This window comes from Vigna unguiculata, chromosome 7 (assembly GCF_037176805.1).
Source record: "Vigna unguiculata cultivar grain cowpea cultivar isolate G323 ecotype 2 chromosome 7, ASM3717680v1, whole genome shotgun sequence".
NCBI classification, from domain to species: Eukaryota; Viridiplantae; Streptophyta; class Magnoliopsida; order Fabales; family Fabaceae; genus Vigna; species Vigna unguiculata.
In genome coordinates, this window is record NC_140798.1 from 45,220,054 (window position 1) to 45,239,909 (window position 19,856).

A 19,856-nucleotide genomic window follows, 5' to 3' on the forward strand; every position below is an offset into this window, starting at 1 on the left:
CCATTATCATGTTTAAAATATAAGGTGATTCGGATGGTGGTGGTAGGAGAAGTTGCAAAATAAATGTGTAAGATTTTGTAAGATCTGTTTTTAATTCTGTTTTCACAACTATTTTTATCATTTCAATAATAAAATTATTAGAAACAATCAATTATTACTAGATTATTTGCTTGTCGCTCTGTCACAAATTTTTTTTATGGATAAAATTATTCAAAATTGAAGAAAAATAAAGAAATGTTTTTATTATAAGTTAACATTTATTCACACAACCCCACGTTACTTACTCTTATTTGAAATATGTGAATATATTACAGTTTCTTTTATTATTAATATGGGTGACTTAACGTTGGTAAATCATATGATTCTCCTTTAATCTGAGAATTATGTGAATCTAATTAAATTAAAAATATATTTTATGTTCAAATGCAAAATAAGTTTTACAGTGTTATTACCTTATATTTTAAAATACCTAGTTTACTCATTATATTTTCAGGCCTTTAAAATATCTGTCCTAAATACTCTGAAGTATATTTCGGGTTAAAATATATACTTATGATTTATGAATAATTGAAACAGTTACACGTCTAATTAAAATACATACATTCAAACAGTTACACGTCTAATTAAAAATTATAAGAAACAACTCTTGAGTGTGTCCGAAAGACTCACAAATATTTTTAATTTGTATATTTATACATATAAATATAAATAAATATAGAATTTGAATTTAAAGTAATAGAAAAGAATATAGAAAATAGATAAAAGAAAAAAAAGTTTTGATTAGGTTGGTGTTGAGAAGGAAATTGAATTAGTTGTTTGGTTGGGAAGGTAAGTTGTAAATAGAGAGATGTAATAGTTAAAATTTAGGTTTTAGGTTTGTCTGATGAAAAAACCTCGGAAGCTGCATGCCTGCGTTCCTTGGTCGAATCTCTTTCTTTCTGTGTCTCTTTCCCCTAACCGCGCGAAACACGTCAATTTCTCTTCAAACCACAAAAACGCAGTGTTTGAACAAAACTGCTTTCTCTATATATACCCAAACAATCTCAACCCTCTCTAACCCTCTAACCCTATCTCTTTCTCTCTATATATATCTCATTTCTCTTCCCACCACACGTTTAAACCTCTGGGCTTGGCAAAGTTTAGGCCTTTTCACCCATTCAGATGGCCATTCCCTACCCCCATTTCATCGCCACCGAGAAGGCCGCCATGGACGCCGGCCTTCTCCTCCCCTCCTCCTCCTCCTCCTCCCGCTCCCCCTCCGTCATATTCACCCAAGATGACCTCAAGAAGATCGCCGCCTACAAGGCCGTCGAGTACGTCGAATCCGGCATGGTTCTCGGCCTTGGCACTGGCTCCACCGCCAAGCACGCCGTCGACCGAATCGGCGAGCTTCTCCGCCAGGGCAAGCTCAAAGACATCGTTGGAATACCCACCTCCAAGATAACCCACGAACAGGCACTCTCCCTCGGGATCCCCCTGTCCGATCTCGATTCCCACCCTGTTGTCGATCTGGCCATCGACGGCGCCGACGAGGTTGACCCATTTCTCAACCTCGTTAAGGGTCGCGGTGGCTCCCTCCTGAGGGAGAAGATGGTGGAGAGCGCGTGCAAGAAGTTTATTGTCATTGTTGATGAGTCCAAGCTTGTGAACTATGTTGGGGGGAGTGGATTGGCCATGCCCGTTGAGGTTATTCGGTTTTGTTGGAAGTTCACTGCGGAGAGGTTGCGCAAGCTGTTTGAGGAGGCTGGGTGTGTTGCCAAGCTTAGGACTTTTGGGGAGAACGAGGAGCCCTATGTCACCGACAATGGGAACTTCATTGTGGATTTGTATTTCGAGAGGAGTATTGGGGATTTGAAGGCTGCCAGTGAGGCAATTCTGCAGCTTGCTGGGGTGGTGGAGCATGGCATGTTTCTAGATATGGCTACCACGGTTATTGTGGCAGGGGAGCTGGGCTTGACGGTGAAGAATAAATAGTTTTTGAGGCTTTGGAAAAGAGGTGGTTAGGAGAATGAAGGTAGGTTAATTGGTCAAGGTTGAGCTTTGACATGGGGTTCTAACTAATTGTATGGTGTAGTAGTGGAGTTTTCTATTCAGGGTAATGGGGGGTTTAATGAAATCCTTTTGTTATTGAATACAAATGTTAGAGAAAGTTTCTTAATACTCGGTAGTTTTGTTTGTTTTTTTTTTTTAGGGTGGGATTAGTTTGAACAAGCAGAGAGACCATGGAGACTTGTTGGACAGCTGATCATTAGGATATTAATCTCATGCAATGGCTGTTGTGTGGTATTGAATCAATTGTCCACACAATTTGTTATTGAATTGACATGTTTAACAAATTGAATCTATCTAATTTAATTTTTCTATTTTTTTCCCTTTGCCTAGATATTATTGAATTGTACAATTATAGTGTGGTGCCTATTTGTGATGTACCATGTTTGTGTTCATTAGTATGCAGTGCCTATTTGTTTTATGGCATGCTTCGGTCGATGTGTGTTTGGTTTCATGATTCAGATGAAATTTTCAGAGGCTTATAGTTCGGGCCTCCACATTTTGAACATAATTCAATTCTTAATGGATTTTCAATTCAAGCACACCAGTCATTTGGATTTGTGTCAACCTGTAATCAAATATTGGTTGCTTCAGTGTGTATTTTGGGGAATTGTGTCGCACACTGAACCAAACACAGGGTTATAATTGCGTAGAATTAACTTTCAACTAATCTACCTTGGATGTGTGTGCAAATTAATATTAACTGCAGATTTTTATTGAAAGTAATTGCTAGCTGAAAGCCGAGGGGAGTTTTGAAGGCCATTATACTCTGTTCAAGGGAATTTTTACACCTGAGACTGTCATGTAAAAGGAGAAGTGGATATGTGTTGGAACCCAGCAATAGACCTTTTACGCTTAGAAAGAGGATATGTGTTGGATTAGTGTTATGTTGGGCGGCTCGGAAACTTGACAAAAGTACAAACACACTTAATTATTGTATTGTTGCACAATTACTTTCTCTTCTATTGTTATTGTGTATCTCAAATTCTCATTTTAGAAATTGTTTTTAGCTAGTTGCATCCATTCATTTAATAACTCATTGGACTTGAATAACCTGATTTGTAATTGACGTCTGTATCTGCAATCTGACTGGAGGTACTCTTATTAACAGGGATTCATGTTATATTTGTAGCTTTTTACTTGTGTAGCAATCAATTGTAGGGGTTAAAGTGTTGAAGAGAAATGTAGTTATCTATTCGTCTACGTTCAAAAGGATTAGTTGTTCTTTCTATATTTTGGTTCACTACTTGTGATGATTTCACCCTCCCCACATGAACAAAGAGTTGAACTGTATTCGTAACTTCTTTTGTGTAAATAACTAGCAATACTTCTACTTACAGAACCTAATTCTTCAATGATTGATTTTAATCATCAGAGAAACATCATTAGATGGAAGCTAGTTGTTTTTTTCATAGAGTGATATTTTCCTAATTGGAATCAATGTCGCTTAATTGCTTTTTCCTTCTTTTGCCTTAGGTAGATGAAGTAAAACTTATGTTATTTTTCAGAAACACATTATTGGAAGAGGCTGGTACGCCAGCCATAAAGTAATGCAATGATGTCCAACGAAAATGGAATTTAGTTAGTGCTTTGGCTTTTGGTTGCTGACATACTGAGATAAACCAGGTATTGTTTGGAAGCATTGAAAGATCCAAGCAAGCTGCAAATACTTCTATCTAAGCTGCCGTGTGGTCCTTCGTTCTGTGATTTCTTGAATTTATACACATTCTGCACCCGAAGAGAAGTTATTTTTGTGCTTATACTGCATCTTATTGATTCATGTTTATTCAATTACTAGACTGATTGAATTTAATTTTGACCTAATGGTGTTAGACAAGATACTGGCAGTTGCCACAGTTAATGTTGTGACGATTTTCCTTGCACATTGCAATTGACGCTTGAAAGTGTTGTATGCTTGCCCTTGAGAGTTAACATTACAAATATTGGTTATCATGTTACATGTTCCTCAGGGTATCCTATTTTTGGCAGGGAAAAGAACTATACAGAAGAATGTTATTATGTTGTTAATACAAGAATGATTAACCCTCTAATGTTGTTTTTCATATGCTGCTGCCGGTAATTATGTTCAGTTTTATATCCTAAATATTCTTATTTGGATGTTAGAGGTAATTATATCTTTGTTTCAGCTCTGCTTTTAATTGGTACATTGAGAAACTAGTTAAAATACCCCCATAATCAGATATTTGTGTGTTCCTGTCTATTTAATTACATCTAAACTTATGTTCTATGAAAATTATAAATTTATAATATAATAGTATGTTTTTAAGGTTAGTTGAATTATATATCTTCATATGTTTCATTGTGGTTCAAGATTGTTCTCAATTCCTTTCAAGGTTCCTTCCCCACTGAGGAGCAAGGCAATGAGTTTTTGCTTTAAAGCTGATGTTAAAGTTGAATACTAAATTGATTTGGCAGTATTCTGGGTTATGTGGAAATTTATCAGCTTCCTGATTCCCTATGTGAACCTTGTTATATGGACCCTTAATAATTACATAGTCATGTATATGGTGATCTAGTATACTTTGATCCTTAATCTCATTATATTTATATCATAAAAATTGAATTGTTTTATACTTGTTTTTGTTAATGTAAAAACTATGAATTAACGAATGCGGTTGTTGTAAAATATTTAATATTTTTAAGGAAGATCATCCTTGTTAAAAGATAAATAAAATGATTTCAACGAGTTCTTGAATAACATCTGCCTGAGATCAAAATTTCTAGAAGAGAAACAGACAAGTTATACCTTATTAGGTAGAAGATAACTTTTATTGATTGAAGAGTGTTTTTGGGAGTTATTTAAGCTAGTTCATGACTTTTTTCTATGGAAGAATAGGGTATCTCTGAGAACTTGGTTCCATTGTTAGTATCTATGGTAAAATAATTCAGTTTTTTCCCTAAATAATAGATTAAACCACGTGTTTCTTCTACTTCGCCCCTAAAATAAATTTTCATATTTTATAGATTTTTTTTTGTAAATTTGTAACAAAATTTTGCAGAAAAGCTTTTCTTTTACTGTTTTCCCTATAAATTTTTATTGATAGTTAATTTTTGAGTGAATAATTATTTTTTATAAAATTTACTGTAAAAAGTGTTGTGTGGGAAATATTTTAGGTGATGGTAAAAAAATAACATATTTTAAATTTAGGAAAAGCTAATTTTGCAAGAATTGAGTTCAAAGATTTATTTGTTCTTAAAAAAGGCAGGTAAATGTTTAGAAGAATTTGTTTTCTTTGGACAAAATATGCTACTTGAGTTAAACATATCACTCCTTCAGCCTCTAAAGTTGAACACAAATGCCAAGCCAATTGACTCAATTTCAGTTAAAGCCCAGAGAAGTTTTCTGAGGACAATGGCAATTTTCTGAGGAAGAAGAAGTTTATAACAACACTCACCGATGACTGAATGGTGTGAAAGGAAAATGAAGTTTTCTCATTTCTGTGAAGAACCGAAAAACAAGGCAATGAATTTTGGGGGAGGAAGGAAGGACAATGAAGTCATGATGAAGGCTGGTAGAAATCATAATCTCCCGGTTGAGACAAGCTCGTGTCCAAGACACAGTTCCTTCAGAAGCACATAAAAAAAAAAAAAAAAACACGACAGGATTCAGTTAATGTGTTACAAGTGTTTGTGGGACAATTTAGTCGCACATGGTCATCATGATTTCCCATGCAAACAGTGTTGTACGATTATTTTATGGTATTCTAAGTAAAGATCTAAAAGCAGCATGTGACTGGGTTTTGGCTGGGACAGAGATAAGCCAGTTATGTGGCTGAGGATGAACAGCGAAAGTGTGGTTACTGTGATTTTTGTTCTGAGTGTGAAGAATACAATATGAGTACAGAATCTCTTGCGAGTGACTACTCAATAAGATTATGTTGTAGCAGAAAAAACGAAGAAAAAGACAAATGCATGTGGACCAGTCTAAAGTGAATACTGCACTTATTTTACCTTCTTGTATAATTAAGAGTGGTTACGTTGTGGTATATATGTATATCTTCTGTTAATAAAAAATTTCTGCAGTGATTTCATACAAATTTCTCATCAATCTCATCTTTTGTTTTTATCAGTAAATTTAACAATAAGATCTTAATATAATGTATGAGTTTCTATGATTTGCGAACCTTTTTTAACTCGTATCGTTCATCAAGTGTTGTCATTAACTATCTGACAAAACATCAAATGTACTTGAATATTACATCAGTTCTTGTATTAACATGGTAGAAGCCACTTACTTTAATAGATTTTATTTCTCTGAAACAACAAATATACCTTAATAAAAAATAAGACTTATAAAGATTATTAATTTATGAAGACGACTCTAGTGATTCGTCATATGCAGGCAAAAGCACATATATTTTGACTTTGCTAATATTAAACAAACATATAAAAATATATTTAGTAGTAAGAGTTATGGAGGTTTCTAAATCTGTAGTTTTGGTATGAAAAAATATCAACTCTTGTAAATGCAAGGTATTTACCTTAAAGATGCTGGAGGTGGACTTTAATCCTGATATAAATCTATAGTTATAGTTTTCAAAAGGTGACACTGAATCATGATAGATATAGATGTATAGTTTATAAGTGTACTTAGTAAACAAGTTTGTTTTTCAGAAATAGAGTCAAATACTTATATGATGTGAGTGAGTCATGAGGAGTGAACTGAAATAGTTATGTTGTGTTATATATATATTTCATTATTGATAAGAACTGGATTGTGATAATGGTGATGGTATTATGTATAGTATGTTTCGATTTTCATTGGTTTATCCTTTGTTCATAAAATTTAATTTTCAAAACATTTTTTTGAAATATATTTAAAAGTAATTTCAATTTATTTTATTTTAAAATTAATACCGTGATTTAAAAATTTCATGATAAAAAAATCTGAATATAATTTTTTTAAAGTACAGTCCGAGACAAAAATTATTAGAAGTTATGATTTCAATCAAGACTATTGTAGTCTTTTAAAGTAAAATTCTTCATTTCAATCAATACTTTCATTGTAAATTGTTTTTGAAAAAGTAGAAGTCATGATTTCAAGCGAGATATTTTTTTCAAAAAGTATATGTAATAACAAAAAATTCAATGTTTAATCTCTCCAAATCTTAAATCTCTGAAAAGCTAGGATTGTTTCTTTTAGAAAACGATTACGCTTTTAACAATTAAAAATCTAATTACTTGTCACATGTTGAGACGACTCTTTTGTGTCTTTAATAAGTCCAATCTATTTTTAGAGGCCGAAAATAGACACTAAAAATTAATAAGAGATTAAAACTATCGATTTCTAACAAGAAATATATATATATATATATATATATATATATATATATATATAAAACAATTGAGGGATGAAAATTTATTTAATCCTTATTTAAATTATATTATCTTATTAATATTTTAAAAAAATATACATCAGTCTGGTAAAAGAAACTAATATCGAAGTTGTACCATTCATGAAGCATGCATTGTGAGAAGAAAGATTATTTATATTGGATATGGTTATGATCCCTTTCTTCTTGTTGCAAAAGTCTTAAATTAAAGCCCAATTAGTGTGGCAGGGTATGGGCCCACCGAATCCCATGTGACAAAGCATAGCGGTCCCACATGCCCTTTGCCTTTGGTCACGTGCTTCCACTCACTCACTCGCACGCAAACCCAAGCCGAAAGCAACTGGGACCCACCCTTCAACTAATCTCTCACCAAATCTAACCCTAATTTCACATAATCATGCTAATCTATACATAATGTGAACTAATCATATTAACATTTTCCTATTTAATTAATAATTAATTCTCACCCTTTAGCGTGCTACAATCTCAATCATGGAATTAGGCAGTGTTTTATTTAGTTGGTCATCGTAAAAATTATTATAACCTTTTATTAAGTTTGATTAAATAATAATAATAATAACAATTAATACAAATAATATAGCTAAAAATAACAATGATTTCATAATGGTGAATGAGAAACAATTGGTTTGATCTGCAACCACTGGTTGGATCATTTGGTGCCAGATTGACAGCAACATTGTGGCACATGTCACTCTTTTGTTATTTCCACTTCAATACCTAAATTAAACCAAACCTAAATCAACTAACTATGTTTATTACCTCTAAGAAAAACTAACAACTTTTTATTTAATGAGATTACGAAAGGGACAGAAATTAAAAAGAAAAGTGTGTCCGCGTCAAACAGACCAATCAGTGTCTAGTGCGCGCCACCAGCACCGAAACAAGTGACTTTAGTTAGTGTCGGTTAAGGAGATTCACTCCTTTTTATTTTAGGAAAACTGGATTAATTGCTTTTTTTATATGCCAGTGAAAAAAAAAGGGACTGGATCCACGAATAAATATTATTATTAAAAATTTGCGATTGAATTATACTGGCAACAATAGTTTTTAAAATTTAGATTATTTTGGGAAAATTAAAAAAAATTAGGATAAAGTGCTTTTACGCGGATTACATGGAAGTAAGCATAATTTACGGTAAATAAAATGATAAAAAGCGAACCCGCGTTTTTTGTTTTTCTTACTCACGTCAGTAGTAGAATTCATTCACACCATTCCCATGTGACTCTCTGCCCCTTCTCTCATCATCACACTTTCCCTTCTCTTCTCTTCACTTCCTTTTCTCTCCAATCCAAGCACCGTTCTTTGATTCGATGTAACCTCAGCGCCAGGGTTAACAGATTCTGACCTTCCCCATGAAGGTTGTGGTTTGTGTTCACTACTTGTTTCGATTCCACGCCGAAACTTTTCTGCTTGGTTCCTGTCGGAATCAAAAATGGCGGCGTGAGTTGTGAAGTGTGAATTCTGAAGTTATTTTAGAAAACGAAATGAAGGTCTTTCCCTTCATTGGGTTCCTGTTCCTCGTGGCACTGTTTCTCAGCTCGGTTTCAGCTTTTTCTCCAACTGGGTCGATTCGGCATCGCGTCAAGTTTATCATAGGTTCGGTTTTTTTTCTCTTTCGTTTTCGCTTTTGAATACGGTAATGGGTTGGGTGTGGATCGTGGAAAGATCGGGACTTGGAATGAAAGATAAAAATTGGTGTCAGCTTTTGCTTCGTGCTGGGTTTCCTAATTTTTGTCTGTGAGGATTGGGGAAATGGAAATTTGGGATGCCTTGGAATGTTTTCATTTTGGATTATTGGGGGTTTTGGTTTAATTTCATCTGTTTTTGCTTTGCTTGCACGTGTGATTTGGCTAATTTTTATATTTTTTTTGTCTGTTTCAATTTTTCAGGGGAGGGAGAAGAGAATTTGGGTGAATGGAAGAGTGAATTCACTCAGGTAGCTCCAGCACCGGGGCCTAAAGGTGTGGATGTTCTTATTCTGGCGGCAAACAGGACCAATAGACCTGACATTCTGCGAGGATTCCAACGCTATCGAGGTGGTTGGGATATTGCAGATCAGCATTATTGGGCTGTAAGTGCCGTTTTTTCTTCCTTGATCATTGTGTTTTAAAATGGATGGATGATTTGTTCTATGATCAGTGCCAATTCCGTGTTGAGAAGTGGAGTTCTTGCATGTTGCCTAACAGTTCTCATCGAACATCCTAGAATGCTATTGTTCTCCACTTTCCATCTGTTTGGTTGTTTACATGTCTTTCTATGTTGAATGTCATTGTCATTAGAAAATGAGGAGATGCAAAACTTAATTTTTCTTTAACAAAAGTCCTAGAGAGCATTTTGTAGAGTTTTTATGAAGCTTATTTGGATTTATGACTCCTATAAACTTTTTTAGCTTAATCCAAACAAGTTTTGTGGTTAAACTTGTGAAATTTATGGCAATCTCACTTAATAGGTTGTTTGTTCAAATACACTCTTACTGTTTTTAGAACACGCTCAAAAACAGTAGGAAAAAGAGAAAAGAGAAAGAACAAGAGATTCTGAACAGAAAATTTTATTTCTCACTTCTGTATATCACGTGTACAGCGTTGCAATGTATAGTATACAATTAAAATAGTTAGTTAACAGCTCACTGTCTAACTAACATATAACCACTGACTGATTGAACTAACTGAATTATCTACTACAACTACACCCCTACATACCACTGTATAATTAACAGCTGAAGATGTGCATCTATTCCTTAACTAGTTTATATCTAGAGCTTTAATTTTGACTTTGTTTCTTTTGTTTTGTTTTTTGTCAAATTTGATGTCTGGAGCCTATTGTTCAGTTACACGGTTTGTTCTACCTTTTAATAGATTCTATTCTCCTCACTTCACTGCAGTCTGTTGGATTCACTGGTGCAGCTGGTTTTATTCTTGCTGCCCTATGGCTTATCTTGTTTGGCCTGGCGCTTATGATTCATCTATGTTGTGGATGGCCAATTACCATAAAGGGCAAAGGATCAAATCATTCACAAAGGATTTGTCTTATACTGCTCATATCATTCACTTTTGCTGCTGCGTAAGTCTCTATTTCCATGCTCCCTTTGTTAATTTCTTCATGGGATGCTGTATTTCCTCAAATTCAACTTGTTCTTTCCCCCTTTATCAATAGATATGGAAAAAGATTCTTTAGTAAGCTATTTGCATAATTGATAATCAATAATTCAAAATTACATGCTATGGATGTTTTATTTTGGTTTTCACTTTTCAATGAACAAATACCAAATGGTGATGATTATTGAGTGATACTGTCATTTTGCTCAATACATGTGAAATTTCTATATACTGCCAGCTCTAGGTTTTATTCATCACAAATTCAAATGTGGATACTAACATACATACCCTGTTCTTTTAATTACACAGGACTGGATGTATCCTCCTCTCTGTTGGGCAGGATAAATTTCATGGTCAAGCCTTGGACACCCTTCATTATTTTGTCAATCAGTCAGATTATACAGTGCAGACTCTGAGAAATGTCACAGAGTATCTCTCCCTTGCAAAAACTATCAATGTCACTAGGATTGTTCTTCCATCTGATGTCATGGATGCTATTGACAAGTTGAATGTGGATCTAAATACTGCCGCAGACACACTTTCAGAGAAGACAAATGAAAATTCAGTAAAAATTCGAAGAGTTTTCAATGATGTGTATGTATTCATAAAACTGATTCTAGAGAGTTATACCTCATCCATGTATGATGCTAAACCACGTACGTTTTGCAGGCGTCTAGCTTTGTATGTTGTAGCAGCTGTGATGCTCCTGTTGGCTCTTGTTGGGCTAGGTATTGGCATAAAATCATGAATAAATTTAGCTAACTTTATATTTATGTTCCCGAGCTCTTGGTTATAGCTGACTCTTGTTTTTTTTTTGCAGTCCTTTCTGTCCTTGGATATCAGCACGCAATCCTCATGTAAGTTATGTTTGTCTATGTCTATTGGTGTTACGTTTGTTTATCATGCTGCCTCATATACCTTAGTCCTTGTTATGTTCTTCTGTCTGAATTCTTAATATTTTGCAGATTTGTTATCACTGGATGGTTACTTGTTGCTACCACATTCATTCTTTGTGGAGTATTCATGATCCTTAATAAGTAAGTCATTATATCCAATAGATCTCAGTTTAATTTATTAACAATTATCTGTATGTTCAAAAGCTAACATTAACAACCAAACCTGATATGAGTAAGCTTTTCTTTTACAGTGCAATTTCTGATACCTGCATGGCTATGGGAGAATGGGTGGCAAATCCACACACCGAATCTGCTCTTAGTAATGTCCTTCCGTGTGTTGATCAGAGTACCACAAACCAAACACTCTTCCAGAGTAAGCAAGTTGTCACCAACATTGCAAATGTTGTGAATGAATTCATCTATAATTCTGCAAACCTGAATATAACACAAGGAAGTCCTGGCTACTACAATCAGTCTGGGCCTACAATGCCAACTTTATGCTACCCTTTTGACTCTCAGCTTCAAGAGCGTCAATGTACAGATCAGGAAGTTTCTTCCGCCAATGCCTCAATGGTAATTTTTTTCAACACTTAGTGGCTTTTGCATGAAAAGTTGTATCGTCTTCTATTATCGATTTCTGGTGATGATATACATGGAATCTCAATTAGTTCGTTGATTAAAATTTTTCAGGTTTGGAAGAACTTTGAATGTGAGGTATCTGAATCTGGCATTTGCACTACAGTTGGCAGGGTTACCCCAGAGATTTACTTGCAGATAGTGGCTGCAGTGAATGAAAGCTATGCGTTAGAACATTACACCCCACCTTTACTTAGCCTTCAGAATTGCAATTTTGTGAGAGAGACATTCACAAAAATTACTTCAAGCTACTGTCCTCCATTAAACCACTACCTGAAGATTATCAATGTAGGACTTGGCCTGGTTTCAGTTGGTGTTCTGCTCTGCCTTGTTCTTTGGATACTCTATGCAAACCGCCCCCGAAGAGGGGAAGTGTTTGAGAAGTCATCCTTGGCGGAAACCGCCACAAATTTACCCTTGACAAATGCAAATAGTGAAGTATAGATTGTAAAATAAAAGTCAGTTGATAAAGTAGAGTTTATTGTTTTACAGTTCCCTACTATGTATATCCATCGGGATGAAATGAAGGTGCTGCGAAGCTGCATCTGAGCTTGAAGAGCAACATTTTGTCTATATAAAGAAAGCAATTTTATTTTGTTTTTAGCTTTAGATTCTTAAAGTATTATCGATCAAACTTTTTTCTAAAGAAAGAATCAATTTGTTGTTGTACAATTGAAGCTCTCGAAAGATTCTAGATGGGGATTTTTATAATATTTCAAAAATATATAGATATATATTAATTCTAATTAGCTGTTGAAAAAATTCTTCCAAATTTCTCTATAATAATTTTAGTACTATTTCATTTTTTCCTATATTTTGGTATCATCTCACTTTCATGGTGTACTCCTTTGTATATATTGGAAATATTGAAAAAGAAAAAGGATAAAATTTTGACTAACCATTATTAGAAGTAAATGAACAAAAAGTAAATAGAAAAGAATAATATAAAAAGCATTTTATTTTCTTAAGTTAATAATTAACTTACATATAAAGTACTGGTAGGTGTGTTTCTGTATAAGGATCTCTGTAACTACTTGTTCGTGGGGTTGAATAGTAGAAAGTTCCAAAATCCCGCCAAATCTCGAGGTTCATCAATGGCGTCCTCGCTCGCGCTCCTCTTCTTCATCCCTTCCTTCGTCTTATCCTCCCTCTGCCACGCACTACCGCGCGAAGCCGTATTTGACGCCGCCGACGTCCTCTTGGATTCGGGGTTCGTGTCTATGGCTCTAACACTAGAAGTCGTTGCCGAAACGCTTCTAGAGCAGTCTCCTTCCGCCACCGTCTTCGCTCCCTCCGATTCCGCTTTCAAGAAATCTGGCCAGCCGTCCCTGGACCTCCTCCGCTTCCACCTCGCTCCGCTCCCGCTCACTCCGTCCAGTCTCCGCCTCCTCAGCGCCGGCACAGGGATCCCGACAATGCTCCCTGGCCAGTCTCTTACCGTCACAACCTCTTCATCCGATCGCGCAACGTCCATCAACAACATAAAACTCACGCCATCCCCAATCTACGACGATGGTTTTCTCTTAGTCTATGGCATTGACAGGTTCTTCGACCTTAACTTTCAGATTAACAGTCAAAGACCTAGTTCTGATTCCAATTCCTCCTGTTCCGCCAAGAATAGCACCACCGCTGCTTCCGATACCTTCAACTCAGCCATCCAAACCCTGCAAACTAGTGGACACTCCGCCGTGGCTTCGTTTCTCGGAATGCAGCTCTCCGGAGTCGTGGAGCCGAGTGGAATCACTGTGTTCGCTCCGGCGGACGACTCGGTGATGAGCAGCATCGGCGATTTCGATCAGTATCCTTCGTTCTTTCGCCGGCACGTTGTACCGTGCCGACTTCTGTGGAATGATCTCGTTAATTTGGGCGACGGATCGCTGTTGCCGACGTTCTTGGATGGATTCAGCATCAACGTCACCAGATTTGACGGCGTTTTGGTTTTTAACGGCGTTCCGGTGTTCTTTCCCGACTTGTTCTTCAACGAAAGGGTTGCGGTTCACGGTGTTAACGATGTTCTGGCGGCACAAGGCGAAACGTTTCCAGAAAACGCGAAAAACTTGTTCGACCCTTTTGAATTTTGAGGATGTGTGAAATTTAACCACCGCCACCTTTGGCTTAGTGGTTGCTATTGCAGAGACTCATGCTCTTTTGTTTTGCATGTGTGACGTTGAAATTCACGCTTAGATACGTGGTCAACGTCATGCTTTCATTTCTTTTATTTGACTTCTCCACTGAATATCTCACATTAACAATTTTTTTTTAATAAACTTGTAATTTGTTTTAGAAGAATAGTAGAGGACTTTTTTATTTTGTTAGCAAGTAGAACAACAAGAACTTTTTTATACAAATTTATAACTTTCTTGGAGAAATTAATTGAAATAATTTAAAATTATAACAAATAAATAATTTTTCACGGTGCGAAAGACTTGAAAGGAACAACGTCACAACAAAATAAGTTTTTAAGGTAAATTACCTGTCAACATAATTTTCCATTTCAAAAATATTTAGAAAAGAAAGCACAACTTCCATAAAATAAAATTCCATCGTCATCTTCAAATTAAAACATGTTAGTCAGTCTTTTGAATACAAGAATAACCAAAATTCTACTCGAAATAACTATTGTGTTTTTCTATGTATTTGACATTTACTTACTATTCTAATAGTTTGTTGAAGAGTTTTTTTTTTTTTTTGGAAATTTTAAAAACTGTAATATAGAAAGGAATATATTACATTTTTTTTTATTTCTACATTAGAAAAAATGTCATGCATGCATATAAATTAATTAAATATTAGGTAACCGTAAGTAATTGGTGTTATCTTGAACTTTGAAAATGTAAATTAAATAGAACAAAAATCTTTAAAGAAATGATACTTAAAATAGAACTCGTGAAAATTTTTATAAAAAGAATAAAGAAAAAGAAGAACAACAAAGAAAAAAAAAAGGCATTTGGGTTTTTAAATTATCCATCACGGAAGTGAAAGGTAGTATTGACTAAATTTACACGGTTTCAAAATTCCGAGGAATCAATGACAATGTGATGATTTTCTTCCAATTGCGTTCGTTGATTTTTCTGCTATGGTTTTACGATTAAAGATTCTGATGTAAACTAAGTGTTATATATATATATATATATATATATATATATATATATATATATATATATATATATATATATGTATGCAAAGATAGATGTAAGAATGTGTGAAAATTGATATATTAAATAATAGTTTTTAAATGAAAAATGCTCAAGATAATTATATATTTCTTACGATTCTCTCCAACACGTCTATCTATTTTTTTATCCTTTATTTGGTTGATTCACAGCATTTTCTCTCGCTTCAGCTTTACTTTAAACAGAGAATGTAAAATTCTTATATTATTATCAAAACCTAAATGACGATTTAAGAAAATAATTAAATTGGTGGTGCAATGATAATCACATAAAAATAAATGGTTGTTCAAAATATCTCTTTTGGTTTCTTCTTGCTTTCAATTATTAGTCATATTCAATTTTTACACTACACACCCATTTATACATAAATGTGTATATGTTGTTGGAATGTGTTCTACATTAACTTGTTTCTTTATCAGTTTTATTAGTTTGCAAAATTCTCACGAATAAACACATATGTTGTCTTCCTATTTAAGATACAACTAATTATTTATACTATCACAACAAACGTTTTGATACAACCAAAAACTTCATTTTTTATTTATTTGATTATTTTGTTTTTATTTAGTAAGAAGAATGAATTAGTGCACATGTTCCAACATTAACCTTTTTAATATTACATTTTGATTATTAGGTCTTATTATTGATTTAGTAGTAAATTTTGCATTCAATAATAGCGTATAAAAAGGGTCCATAACATTGACAGGTAGCTGAAAAACAATTTAAAACATATTTCCTAAATTTTAATTTTAGAACATGTTAAAGACTATCATGGGATTAAATTTGCTAAAATATGAAGTTGGGCAAAGACAATTTTTTAAAATAATACTTAAAAAAAGTGATGTAATAAAAAAATAGTATGAAATACAAAATTTCAAGTTCTGTAAGTACTTTTACACTCTCAATATAAGATTTTAATTAATTTTAAAAAAAACTTGGATTTCCACGGTCAGATAGCTTTTTCTTACCTTTTCATATATTTATTTTTTGCATTTCCGTGTAAAAATATTTCTGTTTTACCTTTTTTGAATCGTGAGGTAAAAATATTTTAGATTGTGCAATGTGAAAATTAAGAATGACTTCCAAATTATACAATTTAAAAATTTACTTTTGATTTTTAAAGTGCACAATCTAACAAGAATAAAATGAAAAATTTATTTATATGGGGTGCAGGAAGAAAATCTCTAGTGGGCCGGGCATTTGTCTTATCAAGGCCCATTATTGTTAGTTTGTTAGTTCTCTCACCTAACCTACCTACGGACAAGATTTTATTTCCCAAACATCGAGAAGGCTCGATTTCATCCCGATCTCAAATCTCAGAATCAAAATTCGAGTATTCCAATTTCAGAGCTTCCAAATACTTTCTCTATGCCAAAATTTTCAAACCCTAACATACGAATTTGGCAGGTGATATATCCAAAGCTTCGTCAAACAACAATTATCGTCTTCCCCGTTACTACCTCAGTTTTTATCTCTTTTTTTTTTCCAATCTTCGTTCAGATTTATTTCATCATAAGATGCTTTGAATTTCTAGTTTTTCACTTTGACCTGTTGTAGGGATTTCATGTTCTTGGTACCTCTCTGTTTCACACATTTCTAATGTTTCAACTGCATGAATTGTTTCTAGATGTTCGCAATTTCTTATTTCTACAACATTGCAGGGAGTGTCAAGTTCACGGGAACAAGGGTTTTCGCTTCAATTGTAATCGGTGAAATTGAAATCGAAATTATCGATCAATTCGTCGTGAAGTTCTTGGAGTGCGCTTTAGATGGGTAATTATAACTTGAAAGGAATTTGAATAAATTTGGGGGATCTTGTTGCATACGTTTGGTGTGTAATAGTTACTGTAAAACTATTTTCAGGCTTAATGATTTTTTGGATAATTTGAACATGGGAGAACGTACTATCAAAGGATGCCTTGGAGCTCATAGTTGTAAGGAGTAACAAGTGAATTCTTACTCATTTCTTGGATTTGTTTGGGGTAATAGTTAACACCTTTTGATGTATATGCTTTGAGTTTTGTTGTTTCTTTTGTGTTTCTATTATCTTTGGCATGTGATGTTGAATTTTTGTTTTACTCTTGTGTCTAGATTTGGTATTGCAACGTTGCGGTGGTGGTGGTGTTAGTGTTAGCTTGTTGTTGTATTGCATTTAAGTTTGGAGGAAATGGAGTTGCGAAAACCCTTCTTCTGCTCCTGGGCTTTCCTTTTAGTCGTCGTCTTTGCTCAAGTTACTAATGGGTTTTACCTCCCTGGAAGCTATATGCACACTTACTCAAATAAAGATGCGATATTTGCCAAAGTTAATTCGTTGACTTCGATTGAAACTGAGCTTCCCTTCAGCTACTACAGCCTTCCTTACTGCCCACCGGTGGGTGGTATAAAGAAAAGTGCTGAGAATCTTGGAGAGCTTCTGATGGGAGATCAGATCGATAACTCGCCGTACCGATTCCGAATGAATGTTAACGAGACGGTTTACCTCTGTACTGCGTCCCCGTTGAATGAGCACGAGGTGAAGCTACTTAAACAAAGGACACGGGATCTGTATCAAGTGAATATGATCCTTGACAACTTGCCTGTTATGAGGTTTACCGTGCAAAATGGTGTTAAAATCCAGTGGACAGGGTTCCCTGTTGGATACACTCCACCTGATGGTGGTGCAGATTACATCATTAACCACCTTAAATTCACGGTCTTCGTTCATGAATACGAAGGAAGTGGGGTCCAAATTGTGGGGACTGGAGAGGAGGGTTTGGGTGTTATTTCCGAGTCTGACAAGACAAAGGCTTCCGGGTATGAAATAGTTGGTTTTCAGGTTGCCCCCTGTAGTATTAAATATGATCCGGAGGTCATGGTAAAGCACAAAATGTATGATACTCTTTCTCCTATACACTGCCCGGCTGAGCTTGACAAGTATCAAGTGATAAGAGAGCAGGAAAGGATATCGTTCACATACGAGGTTGAATTCGTGAAAAGTAATATAAGGTGGCCATCACGTTGGGATGCTTATTTGAAGATGGAGGGTTCCCGTGTTCATTGGTTCTCAATCTTAAATTCTGTCATGGTTATTTCTTTCCTTGCTGGTATTGTTTTTGTCATTTTCCTAAGAACTGTGAGAAGGGACTTGACTAGGTACGAGGAACTGGACAAAGAGACTCAAGCTCAGATGAACGAGGAGCTCTCTGGATGGAAGCTTGTTGTGGGTGATGTGTTTAGGGAGCCTTATTGCTCGAAGCTTCTCTGTGTGATGGTCGGAGATGGGGTTCAAATTCTTGGAATGGGTGGTGTTACTATTGTTTTTGCGGCGCTTGGCTTTATGTCACCAGCATCCCGAGGAATGCTGCTAACTGGGATGATCCTTTTGTATCTTATCCTAGGCATTGCTGCAGGCTATGTCAGTGTACGTGTATGGAGGACAGTAAAAGGAACAACGGAAGGGTGGAGATCAGTTTCCTGGTCGGCTGCATGTTTTTTTCCTGGAATTGCTTTCATTATTCTTACAGTACTAAATTTCATTCTATGGAGCAGTAACAGTACTGGTGCCATACCCATTTCCTTGTATTTTGAGATGTTCATCCTCTGGTTCTGCATTTCAGTACCTCTTACCCTCATTGGAGGATTTATGGGGACAAAAGCTCAGCCGATTGAATATCCAGTGCGCACTAACCAGATTCCAAGGGAAATTCCTGCTCGTAAATACCCATCGTGGCTTCTTGTTCTTGGTGCTGGAACTCTTCCATTTGGAACCCTCTTCATTGAGCTTTTCTTCATCCTTTCAAGTATTTGGCTTGGGAGGTTCTATTATGTTTTTGGTTTCCTGTTGGTTGTTCTTCTATTGCTAATTATTGTGTGTGCTGAAGTGTCTGTTGTCCTCACTTATATGCATCTATGTGTGGAAGATTGGCAATGGTGGTGGAAGGCATTCTTTGCTTCAGGTTCTGTGGCTCTTTACGTCTTCCTATACTCCATCAACTACTTGGTCTTCGACCTGCAGAGTTTGAGTGGACCAGTCTCAGCCACGCTTTACCTTGGCTATTCACTGCTCATGGCCATTGCAATCATGTTGTCAACCGGCACCATCGGCTTCCTTATGTCATTCTACTTTGTGCACTACTTGTTCTCATCAGTAAAGATAGATTGAGGTTCTTGCTATCATTGTTCATTAACGATGCAAAAGGTTAATTGATATAACTTCTACCTAGTCCTTTTTGTATCTTGATCATATCGCAGAGTAGGGCAACTGATGGTGCTTCATTCTTTGTCTAAATTGTTGTCAAACGGTTTTATGTTGATGGAGTCTGCAGTTTGTTCTGCTTCTGCCTGTTTCCCAAAGTGGTGTACTCATACAAGTATTTTGGTTCGAGTTTCTTTAGAATGTTGTAATTCAAACTGTCTCATCTCATTTCAATATATGGTTTCAGAACATGTTATGATACTCACAGTGCTTCTGGGGTTCTAATTTTCTAGCTTCTTTGTGGATTGAAGGATGGAAAGTGACCTAGTATAGTATAAGGAAAGTGACTTATTATATACTATCAAAATGATTTTATTTAAACTTCATTGTTTACATTTTTTCTTTAACAATATTATTATGTCAAATTTATTTTAGCTTGTACACATGAATTAATAATT

The 19,856-nt window shown here is 35.1% G+C and overlaps 2 protein-coding genes and 2 pseudogenes across 6 annotated transcripts; all 4 read left to right on the forward strand.

Moving 5' to 3' along the window:
- The first annotated feature begins 957 nt into the window (after positions 1 to 957).
- LOC114191472 (putative ribose-5-phosphate isomerase 2 pseudogene) lies at positions 958 to 5,668 on the forward strand (annotated as a pseudogene). 2 transcript variants are annotated; one of them, XR_014996726.1, is made up of 2 exons: positions 958 to 2,014; positions 3,558 to 5,668. The product of XR_014996726.1 is annotated as a putative ribose-5-phosphate isomerase 2 pseudogene, transcript variant X2 (transcript). The 2 variants fall into 2 exon arrangements; XR_014996725.1 differs by lacking the exon at positions 3,558 to 5,668 and adding an exon at positions 2,192 to 2,363 and having other exon boundaries at positions 959 to 2,014.
- A 2,935-nt stretch (positions 5,669 to 8,603) lies between these two features.
- LOC114191035 (uncharacterized) lies at positions 8,604 to 12,654 on the forward strand. The gene is made up of 9 exons (XM_028080181.2): positions 8,604 to 9,020; positions 9,314 to 9,495; positions 10,306 to 10,484; positions 10,829 to 11,113; positions 11,189 to 11,247; positions 11,340 to 11,376; positions 11,485 to 11,556; positions 11,667 to 11,988; positions 12,106 to 12,654. The coding sequence occupies exons 1-9, from the start codon at positions 8,909 to 8,911 to the stop codon at positions 12,493 to 12,495; spliced, it is 1,638 nt and encodes a 545-aa protein (XP_027935982.1). The 5' UTR covers positions 8,604 to 8,908; the 3' UTR covers positions 12,496 to 12,654.
- Positions 12,655 to 13,043: 389 nt separating this feature from the next.
- LOC114191036 (putative fasciclin-like arabinogalactan protein 20) lies at positions 13,044 to 14,251 on the forward strand. The gene has a single exon (XM_028080183.2). It carries the CDS (start codon positions 13,146 to 13,148, stop codon positions 14,130 to 14,132), a length of 987 nt encoding a protein of 328 aa, XP_027935984.1. The 5' UTR covers positions 13,044 to 13,145; the 3' UTR covers positions 14,133 to 14,251.
- A 2,234-nt stretch (positions 14,252 to 16,485) lies between these two features.
- On the forward strand, positions 16,486 to 19,659 carry LOC114191034 (transmembrane 9 superfamily member 12 pseudogene; annotated as a pseudogene). Of its 2 annotated transcripts, none has more exons than XR_014996841.1 (4): positions 16,486 to 16,631; positions 16,886 to 16,997; positions 17,088 to 17,206; positions 17,316 to 19,659. The product of XR_014996841.1 is annotated as a transmembrane 9 superfamily member 12 pseudogene, transcript variant X1 (transcript). The 2 variants fall into 2 exon arrangements; XR_014996842.1 differs by having other exon boundaries at positions 16,508 to 16,797.
- The last annotated feature ends 197 nt before the right edge of the window (positions 19,660 to 19,856 follow it).